The 19831-nt window shown below is 37.5% G+C and overlaps 1 protein-coding gene across 1 annotated transcript in view; it reads left to right on the top strand.

The window, feature by feature from the left end:
• The window catches only part of LOC124605686 (shootin-1-like), a 302657-nt gene that overhangs the window by 265014 nt on the left and 17812 nt on the right, over positions 1-19831 (top strand). The window contains exons 7-10 of the mRNA XM_047137542.1: positions 5442-5707; positions 7525-7686; positions 8832-8970; positions 16698-16952. Of these exons, the coding sequence (XP_046993498.1) occupies positions 5442-5707; positions 7525-7686; positions 8832-8970; positions 16698-16952 (822 nt within the window). The remainder of the gene's footprint in view (positions 1-5441; positions 5708-7524; positions 7687-8831; positions 8971-16697; positions 16953-19831) is intronic.

Raw genomic sequence — 19831 nt, forward strand, 5'->3', positions numbered from 1 at the left:
CGACTCTTATAACTGCCATCTGGTTTCTGTACAAATTGTAAATAGCCTTTCGCTCCCTGTATTTTACCCCTGCCACCTTTAGAATTTGAAAGAGAGTATTCCAGTCAACAGTGTCAAAAGCTTTCTCTAGGTCTACAAATGCTAGAAACGTAGGTTTGCCTTTCCTTAATCTTTCTTCTAAGATAAGTCATAAGGTCAGTATTGCCTCATGTGTTCCAACATTTCTACAGAATCCATACTGATCTTCCCCGAGGTTAGCTTCTACCAGTTTTTCCATTCGTCTGTAAAGAATTCGCGTTAGTATTTTGCAGCCGTGACTTATTAAACTGATAGTTCGGTAATTTTCACATCTGTCAACACCTGCTTTCTTTGGGATTGGAATTATTATTTTCTTCTTGAAGTCTGAGGGTATTTCACCTGTCTCGTACATCTTGCTCACCAGATGGTAGAGTTTTGTCATTTTTCATGGGGGGATGGAGGACTACTTACAAATACATTATTGTAATTAATTTGAAACTACTGTAGCTTATTTGAAACTGGTGGTTTTGCCAGCCATTGAATGAACCAAGAGCTAGGAAGTTAATGTAAGGGAAACATAATATTTGTGTGTGTGTGTGTGTGTGTGTGTGTGTGTGTGTGTGTGTGTGTGTGTGGCATGGGGCAACAAGCATAAAAGAAGACATGTATGATTTGCACGTCTTGCTAATTGTACGTTAAAAACTTAAATGTTAGCTGTAATTTTCACAAAATTTATACTAGTGAACACAACTCATCTGTTGAACTGAGTTATAACAGAAAAACAATAATAGTTTGAAGAATTATGAGTAATTATGCAAAAAGAGAAGGACTCATTTGTAAGGTTCATCAGGTGCTGCTACAACTGACAAATACAAGAGACCAAGATGGATGTCTTCTGTTGCTAAACATATGTTATCAGATGAAACTTTACAAAATGACAAAAAAATTTTTGAGGTCTATTCTATCCTGAAGAGGAATCTAGTGGCTCTAGTGGTACTTGAACCTCACTGTACAAAATTTCTGGAAAACGATCCAACACAGACCTTTTACTTCCATTTGTTTGGGATCATCTATATAGTGCACCATCCGTAAAAGTAATAAGGGTGTATAATAACCAAAATATGACTGTGGGCAAATAACCATAAGGCATGTTTCAAACAATGCCAAGTTTTTTAAGGTACAAATATAGATGTAGAAGTAATTTTCTTTAAAGTAACTGTATTACACTCAGAGATTCATCATGATAAGCCATATGGTCAGCTTTGTGTACTGTTATGATGATTCAGTTACCATGTGAAAAAAATTGTGAAGTAGTTGTCATGTGTCTGACGACAAAAACCTAAACATTGTACCAAACAGCACTGCCTTCCCTTTTTGTGTGGGAACTGTATCATAACAAAGGGTGCTTTCTTGGTTTTTTCCCCTTGGTTAGAGTCCAATTGGGGGTTTCAGCAAATCTGATCAGTTGACAAGACTCATGTAAAAAGTGAAATTATGAGAATGCTAAACCTCTTAACCACACAGGGCTTTGCAGAAGCTTTCAAAAGTTGAACCAAAGTACACATCCAGAAATGTGGTAGTGGGCAACTGGAAACACTTATGTAAATCACTAAGCAATGTTAGTGACGGCCAATGCATTTGACTGTTGTTGAGCTGACTATTGTGCCATTTTATCTTCAGTCAGAAACATCTTAGAACAGACTTACAACAAGACAGTACTTATCACTACATGATGTATTAAATTTTCTAATACTCTATGGCCACTATTTAACTGAAGACCAGTTGAGGTGTATTGTTTCAGAAGAAGGTGAAACACTATATTAGACACTTCCAGACTATGTCAGCACTTGTGCGCTTGTTTTAAATGTACAGAAAAGTGAAATTTAGCACTTCATGAAACATAGAAAAGTAGTACTCTATGACTACAGTATCAATATATCACAGTTGGCATCAGTCAACTCATACAATTGTATGTAACAGTTTGTGGAAACTTGAAATGGAATGATCACTTATGCTCAGCTGTAGGTAAATCAGATGGCAGACTTTGGTTCACTATCAGGATACTGAGAAAATGCAGTCCATCCTCCCACAGCAAAATATTGCTAAAGTTTGTTGGACCCATACCAAACAGGACCAACAGGAGATACAGAAGATATACAAAGAAGGAAAGCACAACTGGTTATGGGTTTGTTTGACTCACATGCAAGTGTCACAGAAATACTGAAAAACTTCAGTTGTCTGTTACTCAAAAGATTCCAATTAGCTTGTAAAAATCTATGTAGTTTCAAGAACCAGTTTTAAGTGAAGAATCGACAAATATATTTCAGCCCTATACGTATTGCTCCAATACAGACTGTAAAGACAAGAGTAGACTAATTCCAGGATGCACTGTAGGCATTTTAACAGTCACTCTTCCAATACTCCATATGTTAATGGAACTGGAAGAAACCCTAACATGTGATATAATGCTAAGTACACTCTGCTATGCACTTCACTATGATTTGTGGAGTATGTCTGTATGAGCATTGGTCATAAAGATGTAATTATTACTCCAAAAAATAAAGTAATATAATTAATTGTTTGTTTGTCTGCAGGTGCATGTATGCAGTTGTTGTACAAATTGAAATCCTCATCTCCATTTTATCACTGGGCTGCAAACATTTTTTTGGCTCCATTAGCAGCATATTACGGTACAGTGGCATGAGAATTTCAACTTTTACAAGGACTGCACACACATACCTGCAGACAAACAAAAAATTAATTTTTTATCCTTATTTTTCTTAGGTGATAATTAAGACTTGATTAACATACTTCTTGTGAATGTAGATGCATTAGAACTGTGGGATTCTTCAGCCTATGGTCTGGACATCAGAATTGTAATCCAGAATGAAGTATTAAACATAAAATTAGAACAGTTTCCTTCATGATCAGTTAGTACTTATTTTACCTTTTTATGAAGATAATTATTTTTCAGTTTTACATATGTTTACCTAGAAATACTGTGATTATTATTCTGTGATTTGGTTCATTGTAAATGTTACTCCATTCATTGTCTTTTTTAACTTTCCTTGTCATCTTATTGCTGATCAACTTACTACTGTGACTTTGGCCTTTCGCTTTCATGGGTATCTCATGTGGACTCTTGAATATCTGCCATCCTTGCTTGTGTGTTAGTGGAGAGACAACCTTCAGTCCATTACCCGCAGTTCTGGGCTTCTCACCAGTTACGCGCACGGGCTTATATCTGTGATGGGCCTCGTTCAGACAATTCTGTCAGTTTCCAGTGAGCTGGTGGCTGATGTGCTACTCCATGAGAATGGTACGCTCACACTGGCCACCCCGCAATCTTTCACAAATGAGTTAAACAAAAAGCCATTTGTTAAAAAAATTGGGTTTTACATCAGTTGTAGCTTTGTACGTCAGCTTCATAATGAAGTGCATAACATTTCATTAATGACCAAAGTTATTGTGATATTTCGCATATAAGTAACACACTGCATAAAATTCAAAAAGTTTGCAGTGAAAAATAGGGGTCACTATAAATTTGTGTTTGGCGCATATTGGACCATATATTGCTGCATATGAAATATAGCTAACATATTGAATTTTTCTTTAGACTTGGGAGGAGATCTCGGTCTATCACTGATCTTGAGAAAATTGATATTATGTATCAGCCTCATTTGCAATTGTGTGTGCCAGCAATAAAGCTAGAATGAAATACTCATAACACACCTCATATCACAGAACAGTTTCAGGTATCTGAACTAGATTTTGGCAAATGATAGCACACAAAAAGAAGAGTATTTTGCCTTATGGTAGACAAGTGGAGCTTTCTTATCTACTTTGATATACGAATAACTGCAGATTTTTCCAATGGAATGATATTTTTTGAGAGTCATTGGTAGTTGGTGAAATGAGGATTACTGTGGCTTTGCAACAAAGTAAGTGAAGAAATTACACATTTATATTTATACCGGGCATGTGCCTTTTAATAAGCTTTTGGCATAATTTGCCCTCCGTTCATCATTTAATAAGCTACTGTTTCAGGATTGGTGCAGTTGCAACTTCATTAGGATGTTAGTGAGTTGACAGTGTGTAAATTCTGGTTTGTTCTGACAAATGAAGCAAATTCTGTGAGGGTGACTAGAGAAATGTGATACCTGAAATTCGCCACAGATGAATGTGTGGTTTACAGGTTACATCAAGTTTTAGTTGCTGCAGGTATAGTAAAAATGACCACATTGAGAAACTTATACAAATGTATCGTGAAATACCTTGTTTGTGAAAAGAGATACACAAATATTACACAAACAAAAATGTAAAAAATATGGTGTACAAAAAGATGATTGAAACATTTCTAGATAGTATTCCAACTGTGGACAAAAGTGTGAGAAAAATTAACAACATTGCCAAATGAGGGAATACATCAAAAACATGCAAGCAGACACTGTTTCCTGGTTTGAATAAAAATTGGGCATAATATATTGTAAGTAACTTCAACATTTTTTGCAAAGAACTGTTTCTAGGTGCAGAAAGCAAGCCCAATTATGAAAATGTTTCATCACAGACCACTGATGATGCTTTATTTCAATAAAATGAAACACATGTAGTAACAGAAATACACATTTTCTTGTAGTTGTGAAGGTAGATTTAAAATACTTTCAATAATTCCTCGAATAATCTCAGAAAGGTGTAGGTCTGTTGAAAGATGCATAAAAGGGGGCAAGGGTTTGAATTGTTCAAAGCAACACTGTAGTTAGCACTGATAAAGTGTTTCTTGTACTATGTTATTATTGTATGCTCTTATCCATAACTGTGTTATGTCAATTATTTTACAGGTATTACGAATTGCTATACTGTATAAAGGCTCAAACAGCTAGCGACTGCCACAATTTTCTTTCTATCAATCTCCATACTTTCTCTTGAAGTTATAAACTACTTTCAAAGTGTGAAAAGTACCACAACAAATAAAATGCCTTTAAAACATCACACTGTATAATCTACTTGCAGTGAGACACAGTGGCAACTCATAAAATCCATCAGCTGTGGACTCTGGCCTGTTGTGCATGCACAGCAGTCCTAGGTCCATTGATAATCACGAAAACCCACCGATTTGTACCCACACATGAAGAGACCCAACCTGTGTGCAGATCAGAGAGCTAGATCTGATGGAGAGGAACTGAGTGTTAGTGGGAAACAGCAGACCTCAGATCGATGGGCCAGATTTATCAGAGATATCCACAGTACTGGCCCGTGGTTCTGGCCTGTTGCAGAAATCCGCTTGTGTATACTGTTAATAATCAAGATTTCTTTTTTAAAATGACAAATAACATTTCAGAAAATAGGATAACACACATATGTTTAAAAATATTTCTCATTATTTTAACCATAACATAATTTTTCTGATTGCTTTGTTTATACAGAGCTGACAGGGCAAGTTGCTGACCTGCAGGCACAGCTTAAGATTGCCCGTCTGCAAGAATTTGAGGCACAAGAGGCAGCAGCGGAGCTGTCATCGCAACTTGAAGTGGAGTCTGAAAAGAGGCGTCAACTGGAAGCTGATCTTGCGGAAACAAAGCGTCTGCGGGAGTGGGCCGAAAGCCTTGCCCAAAGAGAAGCAGAGGTACTGAGGCAAGAAGCTGAGCGTGTGAAGGAGGAGGCAGAACAAGCACGTCAGCAAGCCAGTACTGTAAGTATAATGTATTTATACAAGATAAAGCTGCAAGGTTATGTTTATCAATACCTAAATTGTCTTTCCTTCTCATCCTGTCCAGTAAGTCTCCCCTGACCCGAGGTTCTGGGTGACTTTTCTGAACTGTATCCTTTTACCTAAACCTCTTTAGTCCTTTTCTTTCACCGCTCTTCCTTCCCCTTCAACTCTTGCGCCAGAAGAAGCCGTTGGCTCTGAAAGCTTGTAAAAGTTAAATCCTTTTGTTTGTGTGTTCACCTGCTGCTGCTTGGTGAGTAGATTTTTTTATATATTCATTTACATTATAAAATGATTGATTGATTTTCTTCCTTTACATTACAATGTTGTCTTTTTGAAATCTGTACTTTAAATGTTATAAGTCATTTTTTTGTGCAATGAAAGATTGCATGTAAGACCTTTTCAGAAAGTGGCGAGATTTTTGCAGTCTTTCTGGCAACATTAACATTAATTTAAAACCAAAATTGTTTGTTCTGTGCTACTAGTATGAATCAACTAATGCAGGAACATGTTTAATTGAATCACTGGCTCATTCCACATCATAGTGAGAGGTCGCAGTTACAATTTATGGAACATGCAAATAACTAAATTAAAATGAAAAACGATGTTATTTGTAGAATCCACAGAAATGGAAATGAGATACCATTGTGGATTGGTGTTATTTTTGAGACATATTATTGCATATAGCTTTTGAGTTTGAGAGGATCGCTTTGTGTTTGCATTACTGATGTCCAAATTTTGTTTGCTGCGCCATGTTTGCATGGCCTGCAGAGGAGCAGGTACCTAGCAAGGATAAGGTAGGTCTGCTCACTTGCCAATGGGAAGTATGAGACAAAAGAAATATGTCAAGTAAAGGTATGGCATCAACTACTACAAAATGTCCTGTCTCCTTCTTGGCGGAGGCATGTTGTGAAAGATTAGTGTGGAAATATTGCAATCTGGCAGGCATTTTACGCACAGTTGGCTGTCGTGATCTGACAGCCACAGCAATACTCTAGTGCAAGTTGAGTATTAAAACTGATCTTATGACTCTAGTTCCTTTGTCTTTCGCTTTCTAACCACTGTTATAATACTGTATATCCTTCAGACACTAGGGCCTCCTTTCAAGGAATAGTGCAAATGCTCCATATTTACTTATGATGCTGCTGATAATGCCTTATCTGTTTATCATTGTCTGACAGCTTGCCATTAGCATGGTCAATCAGTATCATTACAAATATTCTTAGTTTAGGAACATGATAAGTGTTGGCATGTTGGCAATTCAGTTGATCTATGTACTTTTCAAATTCCTAGGACTTTACCACAAAATATTTCCAGACATACAGCAAAAATTCAATATTTCATCCAATTTCGTGTATTGTTTCCTGTTCTGTTAACGTAATTTTGGCATCTTATGTACTTCTTGTTACCTTTCATCAATATTTCAGTGGTTGCAGTTTCAGTCTACGAACGCCCTTACTTTTCTTTACCTGGCTACAAGGCTGTTCTCCTCCTCCTCCTATTTGTCCCTGTTGTCTATTTTTCACTAATGCTCTTCCTATCCTCATTAATCTTTTAGTCTTGTTTTGTCATCCTTCTGTTTATCATACCACTTGATTATCAAACATAATCAAACCTCCAAAGGCTGGATTATTAACCGAATTTGTCACCAACTGAGCTACAAATGTACTGTATGTGATTTAATTTTTAGTAAGCAAATATTACTCATGGATTAAAATCCTCTGTGTTGGAGGAATTTGTTTATGAGCTTACAAGCTGTCTTGATGCATTAAACACAGTGAAAATGTTTTCAATTCCAGGCCCAGAAGGAGCGAAATGTTCTGGCTCATCAAAGTGCGCTGTTAATGGTTGATGTAATGGGTGAAGAGCGCATTGTGCAACTATTGGAAGAAGTTAACAAGTTAAAAAGTCAAATTGAGGATGAGCAACGATCACATGCAGCAGAACTAAAAGAATTGCAGGTATGTTTTGCTATGCTTAGTGGCTTTTTTTTATTTTCATACATGAAGTTGATTCATAATAGCAATTTAAACATTTTTACCTGATTGTGTTCTCCTGAAGGAAGTCCGTACAGAAAACCAAGTTCAAAAGGAAAACAAATGTATTGTCATTCATTGCTTGACCAAAAAAAAAAGGCATCATATTGTTAGACACCCATGTCTCATCAAAATCTGTAAATAGTTGAACAGTTTACTATAGACATAATTTTATGCCATGTCATGAAATAAAATACTGATGCTGGAAATTTGTGTCCTTACCAGATATGGTCACCTACAAAGTAGGACCCACTTGAATCGACACACATTTCCATTTTCTTCTACTGCTCAGAACAATTCAGCCTGCCATTTTCTGAGAGACTGCTTAGAAGTTTCACCAATTTTCATCCCATGTGGAGTCGAATAATACATATCTGGTCATTTGTTGCCACTGACTTGCAGTGTACTGATAAATCATATTATAGTGTAAGGCTAAAGTTCAGGATCAGAAAACAGTCAAACTATGACAAATAATTCCTTAGTGATGTGAACAACAGTGTTTCATCTGTATCAGGATTACTTGCAAAAAACTAGTAAATGTTCACACTAACCCAAGCTGTACACCTTCCTGCGCCGTCTAATAAGCACTGCTCATGCTTGGTTTGGGCGGTTTTAGTGACATCTCTGAATAGTCAAAGGGACTGTGTCTGTGATACAATATCCACAGTCAATGTCTATCTTCAGGAGTTCTGGGAACTGGGGTCATGCAAAACTTTTTTTGATGTGTGTATTTTATAGAAGATTAGGACAATAGAAAGAAGTCAATATTTTTGTGAGAGGTGTATTAAAAACTGGTGTGACCTTAGAAATTTTTATTGACTCATGGAAATGCCACATTCTAAGCACTTATAAAATATAACATAGAGTGGTCTAGGAATCAGGTGGTTTTTTGTGATTATGTATCCAATAACATTTCAGTCTTTTGGATTCGGAGAACTTCTTTTATCACACATCTCTCTCTCTCTCTCTGTCTGTGTGTGTGTGTGTGTGTGTGTGTGTGTGTGTGTGTTTTGCACATGACTCTCTTGAATATGTATATATTTGTGATTATGGCTGTTTATGTTGATTAGGATCGCTTGGATCAGAATGATGCAGCTGCACAACTAGAGTTGCTGGAAGAACGGTTGAAGTTGTCCGAAGCAGAACTACAGTGTGTACTGCAAAGAGCTGAGCGTGCTGAGTCCTCGGCAGCTGACCTTACCTCTAAAGGTGATTACCACACTAGAATATTAATGGAGAGTTATTTTTTTTAAATTTTTTATGTGCTTTTCCAATCAAATTAACATTATTCACTTTTGCTGTTTAATATTTATAGTTGAAATATTTATTCAAACTAAATACATAATGCATGTGACTCACTGATTGGTGAATTATTTAAGTAATCCATTTATTATTTTACATTAATTATACTGCTTCAAAATACTGTATTCAAGTAAATGACTTCTGCCTTTGGTTTATTCACCAACCTATCATTTTCAAGGTATTTGTACTTCATGACCTGTACCAGGTCCTCTCATATCTTTTGTTCTAATGTCTCCCAAAAATCCATTCATCCATACATTTTCTTTTACTAGCTTTTATTTTTGTACTGATATTGGAACCTTTAAGCTCTTTTATGAGTCAATTATTTCATATCCCATTCCACAGTCTTACTCACTAATTAAACTACCCTTTTCTCTTTTGCTACCTCTACGTGCCCATTATCTGTTTTTTGGTGATTCCCCATGTTACAATTCCATAAAGATGGCCACATCGTTATAAAATTTTGGTTGAGTTTTTACTTTTGTTTTTTTCATTTTAATTATGTCTAATTGTTCCAGCAAAGCTAGTGTTGTAGATATAACTAATGATTGAATATAATAGAAAGAAGCATTCCACATGGGAAAAATATATTAAAAAAAGATGATGCTGTGACTTACCAATATCAAGCTTTCGCAACCGATGGTTACTTCATCAGGAAAGAGGGAAGGAGAGGGAAAGACGAAAGGATGTGGGTTTTAAGGGAGAGGGTAAGGAGTCATTCCAATCCAGGGAGTGGAAAGACTTACCAGACATATGTAAAGGCAAAGACTGCCTCTGTACTTCCACCTCGACTGACATCTTTGCCCAAACTCTTTGCCTTTACATATGTCTGCTAGTGTCTGTATATGTGCGGATGGATATGTGTGTGTGTGTGTGAGTGTATACCTGTCCCATTTTCCCCCTAAGGTAAGTCTTTCCGCTCCCGGGATTGGAATGACTCCTTACCCTCGCCCTTAAAACCCACATCCTTTCGTCTTTCCTTCTCCTTCCCTCTTTCCTGATGAAGCAACCGTGGGTTGCAAAAGCTTGATATTTGTGTGTTTTTTATTGTGTCTATCTACCAGCGCTTTCCCGTTTGGTAACTAATGATTGATGTGTATAATTAATATCAGCACTTTGTGTGAGAGTGCATTATCAATAAACATCATATATCTGCAAAGATATTATGCTGAAGGGGTGGACACGATCCCTATATATACTGCATCAGAGGCCAGCATAACTGGTTATGCAGACTATCCAAAAACTTTGGTGTCAGCAGTCCAACCATCCACAGGATTGGTTCTGTTTCTTTAGGATTCTTCTAATAAATCTAAATGTTGCATCTACTTTTCCTACATCTAGTTTCATTTGGTTCTTTCACTTTGTCATTCTGACCACATGTTCCTAGATTTTTTATGTTTGCCGCTGTTTCCTGTGATTACTCACAAATCATATGATTGAACAATGTTGGGTTTTTCTGCCTGTTTATGTACAATACATTATGTTCTGTAGTGTCCTATTTTAATAGATACATTTTCAACCGTGCGCTCTTGGAAGGCTATGATGGACTCCCTCATAAGTGCTGTTTGGAAAAAACAACACTGCCTTTCTAATTACTGTTAAATAACATACTGACTCACTTCATTGATGTGAACTATATATTGACAACAATCATGAATACTTTGAACATACATCATCGAACTTTATCAATGTCCAACATAGTCTCAGTATAGTATGAATCAATCTGAATGTAAGATTCTCATTTTAATAATTATACATCTTCTTAGGGCCTCGGCACCTTGTCAAAGTAGGTTGATCATCCTCAGAACTTACAAAGGTTGCTACAAAAATAATTTTACAAGCTTTGGGGGCAAGTTCATACACTGTAACAAGAAATAAACGTCTAGTAAACATGGCCTCTAAAATGTGTATCTTGGAACACGTGAGGCAATACTGACCCTACGACTTATCTTAGAAGCTAGATTAAGGAAAGGCAAACCTACGTTTCTAGCATTTGTAGACTTAGAGAAAACTTTTGACAATGTTGACTGGAATACTCTCTTTCAAATTCTGAAGGTGGCAGGGGTAAAATACAGGGAGCGAAAGGCTATTTACAATTTGTACAGAAACCAGATGGCAGTTATAAGAGTTGAGGGACATCAAAGGGAAGCAGTGGTTGGGAAGGGAGTCATACAGGGTTGTAGCCATTCCCTGATGTTATTCAGTCTGTATATTGAGCAAGCAGTGAAGGAAACAAAAGAAAAATTCGGAGTAGGAATCAAAATCCATGGAGAAGAAATAAAAACTTTGAGGTTTGCCGATGACATTGTAATTGTGTCAGAGACAGCAAAGGACTTGAAAGAGCAGTTGAACAGAATGTACAGTGTCTTGAAGGGAGGATATAAGATGAACATCAACAAAAGCAAAACGAGGATAATGGAATGTTGTCGAATTAAGTTGGGTGATGTTGAGGGAATTAGATTAGGAAATGAGACACTTAAAGTAGTAAAGGAGTTTTGCTATTTGGGGAGCAAAATAACTGATGATGGTCGAAGTAGAGAGGATATAAAATGTAGACTGGCAATGGCAAGGAAGGCGTTTCTGAAGAAGAGAAATTTGATAACATTGAGTATAGATTTAAGTGTCAGGAAGTCATTTCTGAAAGTATTTTTATGGAGTGTAGCGATGTATGGAAGTGAAATGTGGACAATAAATACTTTGGACAAGAAGAGAATAGAAGCTTTCGAAATGTGGTGCTACAGAAGAATGCTGAAGATTAGATGGGTAGATCACATAACTAATGAGGAGGTATTGAATAGGATTGTGGAGAAGAGAAGTTTGTGGCACAACTTGACTAGAAGAAGGGATCGGTTGGTAGGACATGTTCTGAGGCATCAAGGGATCACCAATTTAGTATTGGAGGGCAGCGTGGATAGTAAAAATTGTAGAGGGAGACCAAGAGATGAATACACTAAGCAGATTCAGAAGGATGTAGGTTGCAGTAGGTACTGGGAGATGAAGAAGCTTGCACAGGATAGAGTAGCATGGAGAGCTGCATCAAACCAGTCTCAGGACTGAAGACCACAACAACAAGAGTTATGATCACTTATTCAGTAGAAGAGATGTGTTTCATGGTATCAAAGATGGACAAGTGCTCATAGCTCTTAAGATATGCAGTTTTGAGCCCTTGTTTACCAGACTGTTTTTCATGCTTTGGTGTAATATTCCCATTCCCAAAGTTAACACCACAGATTTTGTGTTGGGAGTCAACAGCCAGTTGTGGCACCAAGTGTCAGTGCAGAAGTTTTCGGGCATTGCTGCTTTGTTATATACAGCATCATCATCATACAGATGCACAGAGCTTCCAACATCATTGGCTACGTCATTTGTACATGTCATGAACAGTAATTACCATTGAAATACACCCAAAATTACTTTCACATTTGATAATTTCATCCCATTAAGAATGATTTATTGATCTGTAGTTATGTACATCTCTCCAATGAGCCCTCTTGACAATGAGAATGACCTGTAACTTTTTCCAGTCACTTAGAATATTTTGTTGCTCAAGAAATCTGACAGACTACCGTCAGGAGGGGAACAAGCCCCTTTTTATAATTTTTACATAACTGTACATGTTTTACATTAAGTCTAGGTTTCTTTTTCCCTGTTAAACAAGTTTAGTTCATTTTCTGTTGTAGGATCATTAACTTAATATCTCTCATTTTAACATTCATAGATTGATTAAAAGGAGAAAGCGTATTACCATATTTTGCAGTGGAACTATTTTGGAAGACTGAGCTATTTCAATTAATTTGATTCATTTTCTGACTAAACATAAGACTAAAACTTCTAAGGATTTTTTGGTAACATTGGTAGGCAGAACTTTACTTTTGAATCGATTGAACACTTCTTGTCTCACTCTTCTTATGTTCATTTTAGCATTGTTCATATTTTGTATGTTAACAGGGCTTTGACTCCATATAAATTGTGATGAAGTTATCATGGCTTTCATAGCAAATTTTGAATGTGGTTATCAAGTTACTTGCTATCTTCTTCCACCCATCACAAATGTACTAGCCAAATGCACGTGTGAAATGTACAAATCCCGGGATTTATCCAGTGATACTCCACATTTATTGTCAGATTCATCGCTCTGTAGGTCCTAATCTGCACCAAAACTATTTTAGGGTATTTTGAGTCTACATGCCTCTTGCCATGGTAGCCGGATGGTGAGATGGTGACCTTCAAGGTCTTGTGGATAGTAAATTTCTTATAGGGATGTCTGTCTTAGCTTTTGGAAATCTATCTCTCCATCATCATCTCTGGCAAACTGTAGACCATTCTCTCTCATGTTAATTCTGTTGAAGACTTCAACAGAGTTCCATTAGAAATAGTTTTTTGTGGCTTTGTAAGGCCACCACAATTTTTGTATTGATTTTGTGGGGCAGTGTCTCCATAAAAACTTGCACCTACAGGTTATCCAAAACTTTGAGTTGTTACCCACCTTCCACAACTTGGATAAGGAGTTGGAGTTACTGCATCTGCACCTAAATAAATATTCGACAGTCATTGTACTCTAGATGATGGAGAGAACCTCATTTGATATTGTGTATATCTGGACAGGCCCTATCTTATTCTCATGATATGTTTGGAAATTATACGGTACAGCTAGCAGATACATACTGAAATCTGAATTTGCCAGTTCCTTGAATTTATCAAAATGGTCTGTTAGAACACAGTCATTTTTCGTTCAGTGATTCCCATATAAGCCTCCTGAGCATTACTTTTGTGGCTCTATAATGCCACCACAACTTTTGGATTGGATTTTCAGTACTTACCTGTTATGAAATTACAAAGAAATCCAGACCATTAACACTTAAGGCCTTGATAAATATCAATGGGGACAGTTGAAAATGTGTGCCCTGACCGGGACTCGAACTCAACATCTCCTGCTTACATGGCAGACGGTCTATCTGACTGAGCCATTGAGGACACAGAGGATAGTGCGGCTGCAGGGACTTATCTCTAGCACACTCCCCATGAGACCCACATTTCCATCTTACTGTCCACACTCTACATTTGTAGTGCCCCTACCCACTATACTCATTACTTGCGGCAGTCTGTCTACCGATTTCCGTAAGAGTTTGAGCAATGCGAGTGCATCCACACTGAAGAAGATCATTGGCCAGTAAGCCTTGCTATGAGGGTAAGTCAATTATCATCTGCAAATTAGTTATAAAATTTTGTTGTAATCAAATAGGGGACTTACAAGAACATCATTTTTCGACATAGTCTCATTGTGTTTCAACACAGTTGGTCCATCGCTGTACAAGCTTCCTGATAAAAGAGGGTTCTCGGTTGAGCTGTGAGCCAGGAATGCACCGCTTCTTTCACTGCTTCGTCCGAGGCAAATCGATGGCCCCTTAATGCCTGTTTGAGTGGACCAAACAAGTGACAGTCACAAGGGGCAAGATCAGGACTATATGGTGGATGATCCAGTACTTCAAATTTGAGTTTCTGGAGTGTTTCAGCAGTGTGCGCAACAGTATGTAGACGGGCATTGTCATACAACACAATACCTTTTGACAGCAATCCTTGGCATTTGCTTCGAATTGCAGGCTTTAGCCTGGCAGTAAGCATCTCACTGCAACATACACCATTTATTGTTATGTCCCTTTCTCCATAATGTTCCAGTACTGAACCTTGTGCATCCCAAAAACCATAAGCATGTTTTCCTGCAGACAGGTGGGTCTTAAATTTTTTCTTGCATGGTGAATTTGGATGTTTCCGTTCCATACTCTGCCGTTAACACTCCGGCTCATAATGATAGAAGCATGTTTCTTCACCAGTAATGATCCTGTCTAAGAAGTTGTCCCCTTCGTTACCATAGCGATCCAAATGTTTCTTGCAGATGTGCAAGCATGTTTGTTTATGCAGCTGTGTGAATTGTTTTGGGACCCATCTTGCACAAAATTTATGAAACCCAAGTCTGTTGTGGATGATTTCTTAGGCAGAACCATGACTAATTTGCAGATGATGTGCCATTTCGTCAACAGTTAATCGCCTGTCTAAGAGAACCATTTCACACGAAAACTCAATGGTTTCTTCATTTGTGGTGGTAAACAGTTGTCCGGCTCCTTCATCGTGTGTAACACTTGTGCGACAATTTCAGAATTTTTCAATCCATTTGTAGACACTCCGTTGTGGCAAAACACTGTTCTGTTACTGTACCGAATGTCTTCGATGAATTTTGCCCCCTGATACTCCTTCCGACCACAAAAAATGGATCACTGAACATTGCTCTCCTTTGTTACAAATAGACAGTGGAGCAGCCATGATTAACAGTACAGCATCCATAACGAAACTAACCTAGCAGCTTGAAAATTGCAAAGATATAACAACAAATAAACAAAGCATGAGTTGTCAACATAAAATGACAGTACTACCAAAATAAACAAAAATATAACTAAATTTCAGGTAATAATTGACTTACCCTTGTATATGAAGATGGCATCTGTTCTTTCAGACATGTCCAAATGAATGAAATTACAATGAAATCCAGACCATTAATTGCTTACAGGTGTTGATAAATATCAATGGGGACAGTTGAAAATGACTGACTGGGACTCAATCCCTGGATCTCCTGCTCACATGGCAGACGCTCTATCCGACTGAGCCATTGAGGACACAGACGACAGTGTGACTGCAGGGACTTATCTCTGGCACATTCCCTGTGAGACCCACATTTACAACTTGCTGTCCACACACTAAATTTGTAATGGACAGGGGGCACTCAATAAGGATCACCAACAATCGATCTCTACTTGAGCAGAAGTTGCACTAGAGTTTTGCATGAATATTCTTTAACACATGCACTGTACTTATGCAAAATCCATCCAATATAGAAAGTTTTCCATTTGCCTTCCTTACTAATAATTTCACATGCTCATTTCATTTTGTAGAGTTCTGTGGCATCACTAGGTGATATTAAATGATAAACAGGATTCTATCACCACTTCTGCAATCTGATACTGTTGGATTGTTTCCTAACTCAGCTGCCCAATGAGTTGCCACTCACTGCAGCCTTCAGCATATTGTGTTGTCTACGCCAGTAGCAGTTGGTGAAAATGGTGGGACTCCTTGTGTTGTCTAATTGATAGTAACTGTCATGATTAATAAGGTTTTATTTAGTGTGTATCTGTACAGATTTCTTAATAATGAAGGCCCAAAGCAATGTTGCTATAGTCAGAATTATTATTTTCTTATATTCCATCTGATGTCCAGTGAAGACCATGCTCTATAATGGCAGGCTTGGTGGGCTGCAAAGATGAGTGCAATGTTAGTGCTCACTGCACACTTTCCATGGCCATCTGACATACATAAGTCATATGGGAAGCAATGGAAGGAGCATATATGAAGGAGAAAAAGTCAAAAAGTGTTAAAATATGGTTTTGGAGACCGAGAAAACATTTTATAATCAAAAGGCTTTTGATTTTTATTTTATCCAAGGTGGTTCTCCTAACTAAATTATTCCATGATATTCTGGTCCTTTGTTGTGCACTTACAACTATTTTCTTCGCATCCTGGTCCTTCTCTACTTCCTTTTCGCTCTCTAAATTTTGCTGTGTCTTATGTTGTATTTTGTTTTACAGTGACAGAGCTACAGAATGAAATAGAGGAACTGAAGCGAGCTCCACCACCTCCACCTCCTCCTCCCCCTCCACCTCCACCTCCCCCTCCCCCTCCACTTCCCCCACCCCCTCCACCAACATCTTTGCCACTTCCTCCATGTCTAGGAGGCAACTGCGCAACAGTGGCTTCCAGTCACAATGGAAATGAAGATCCAGTTGGTGACATGGCTACTATCCTCGGACGTAAGGTCAACACTCCTGCAGCTGCATCTTCAGGTTAGTGTGTAAGATTGGATGAGAACAATGTAAAAAGCTATAAGACTGAGATATATTGTTGTATCCCATTTTTACACTTATAGTGTAATATGTGGGATTCAGAAATGGAGATAATAAAGTGATAGGAACTGTCCACATGGTCACTAGCTATTTAAACAGGACCAAGCAGAATATGTATAGAAAATGGTGCCAGCTCCTGAGCTTATGGAACTATGAAGTTAATTCTTTGTGTCACAGAAGTGAGAAAGGAACTAGCAGAATTGATAGACAGGAAGGGTAGGTAGTGTCGAAAGAAAAAGTCGGCCTGCATGCTTCACCGGGAGACACAGACAGGGATGAGTAAGGAGTTAGAAATAACAACATTTACAATCAAAAATCCTATTCTGGAATTGTTATTCCATGTGATTATCTACACTTTAAGTTGTTCTCTTGACATTATTGTAGAAAACTTGCATTTTACTTTGCTTTACTTGTAGACATTTTTCTCTCTTTCTTACATATTATTTACATTAATTTAATGCATAACAAATTATACATGCTTGTGTTATCATGTCTAATTTGTAGGATACTTATCAATCTCCTGGAATAATTTTGAAACCTCTTCACATTGCCTCTCAGAGTCAGGGCATGTGAAACTGTTGATGGTGGCTTGTTGATCCATCAATCCATCTGTCAGACGGCAACAATAAGCTCAGTGTTCCTTTTGTGCTATTCTAGAGGAATATGTTACATGCTGGCAGCTGGGTTTCACCCTCTCCCTTCTCGTATCGCCATACCTCACAAACATGACACCACACTATAGACAAATATTGCAGTTACCTACACTCAACAGTTACATCTCGGACACAATTCTCACACACTGTGAGGAAAGGGACCATTGTGTGTGGAGGAAGAAAACTCATTCAAGTCAGGCAGCTGAATCTGTCTTTCAGGATCTTCCCAGAGGTAGTTCATCTCTATAGCACACGTAGCATAAATAGCACACTTAGCACATGCTATAGGCCCTACACTATCAGGAGCTTTGCAGCCACGTTGCTTACTTTCTAGGGGAAAAATTAATCATTAGCAGGTTTGAATTGACTATAATAATATTGTTTACAATTACATGGGCATGATTGTTTAGTATTTCTAAAGCACTGAAAATGACAGGTCATTGACAAATAATTGTTTGTATGTTTGATCATTTAAAGAATACATACAATGTAATTTTATTTTATTAAACCATATTTTATGCATAACTAATCGCCAAAAGTTTTATCTATGTGCTCTGTTTGACTGTGATCTGCTGTGCACTATTGCAAATTTGTGCTAGAATATTATTGACAAAACTCATCTAAAACTCCATGTTTATGTCACTTTGCAACTAGTAACATAGGCTGCTCAATGAAACAGTTGGACAAGCAGAACACTTCCAAAGTGTGACAGCTGTTCTTCCAAATTAAGAAATCTAGCTCTTAGTGCTGTTTTTTCCATCCTTTTTTATGTTCCTTTTACTAACTCTAGGTTCACACACAGCTAGCCTTTACAGCTGCTTCAACGCATTTTGGTAAAATGTACCTGCATACTTTAACAACCAACCCATGCTGATGCGTCACTGTGCTCATTCTTTTCTGCTGAAATACAATGTTAGATCTTCAGCTTTAACCACTATGCATGACATAGCTGAGGCTTAGCCAAAATGTTTGTCGCAACATTTTGCTGTCCGGCTGAAAACTGCGGTGTTGTTCCTTCAAGAAGTCTATATTTTATATTTGTATATTGTGATATGTTTTACTTAAATGTAAGCTGTAATAATCTGTAATTAATTGCAATATAGTCTGCACAAGTTAGTGTCTGCGTTAGGAGGTCTGCTTGCCATTAATTTGAGCAGTGGTAATGGAACAATGGCTGCTTTACTCTTTCCACTTAGTGAAAATAAAGAGCAGAATGCCGTGATCACTGGGTCACTTTCAGTATATACGTGACCTAAGTCAGATATGGTAAAAAGCTTTATTTCAAGTTTATGGTGCAGAATTATTACTTGAAAACAGTGTTTATCACTATTTTAATTGAGCTGATAAGATTGAATGAGATAGATAATTTTAATGTCTTACTTAATGTTGACTGTGTTGCCCAATAATGATTCAGAAGTGATCACATAGCATATGTTAGTGCTTAAATTAGTGAAACAGAATTTCATTATATGCCATTGTCAGGTGTTAATTGAAAGTAAAATAATGCATTCAAAAAAATATAAGGACTGAATAGGTTTCCCACAATTTACCAGTGCTGTGGTCTCCATGTGACCTTAAAGCATCTCTGGGTCTCTCAGCCCACAATGCATTATGACTCTCTATTTATTTTGTTGCAGAGAATTTCTAAGAACTTTGGGCCTCTTTCTGGCTAACAACAAAAGGCTGTTTTGCACCCTTTTTAATTATTTTTTAGTGATTTTACTTTTCATTTATTTCTTCAGAGATCTAACTTATTTTAGATATTGCATTTATTTCTGTCCCACATTCCTTTGTTTTTAGCTCAGGATTCATTGTGTAGATTCACTTTCCTTAATATTTCTGGAGCTGGGTTGAACTAACTTTAATCATAAGGAGAGACTTACATGTTGGCAGTTGCTGGAGGAAAGTAGGTGCACAGGACTGCTCTTTAGTTAACTTGAACAGCAGTCAGTGATCAGATTTAGTGAGAGAAACTTGAGATAAATAATATGAATATCACTTGGTTCATTTCCAGGCATGTCCAGTAAGTAAGAGTACTGTGACTCTGACGTTTAAGGGATTTTTTCACTTATGACAAAGTTGGCAGCACTGTATTCAAGCCAAAAGTGTTGACTGAAGAATGCACACTCATTTATCTCAGTCAGTGGAAAACTCTTGTTGTAGTGC

This window comes from Schistocerca americana, chromosome 3 (genome assembly GCF_021461395.2).
Source record: "Schistocerca americana isolate TAMUIC-IGC-003095 chromosome 3, iqSchAmer2.1, whole genome shotgun sequence".
In the NCBI taxonomy this organism is placed as follows: Eukaryota; Metazoa; Arthropoda; class Insecta; order Orthoptera; family Acrididae; genus Schistocerca; species Schistocerca americana.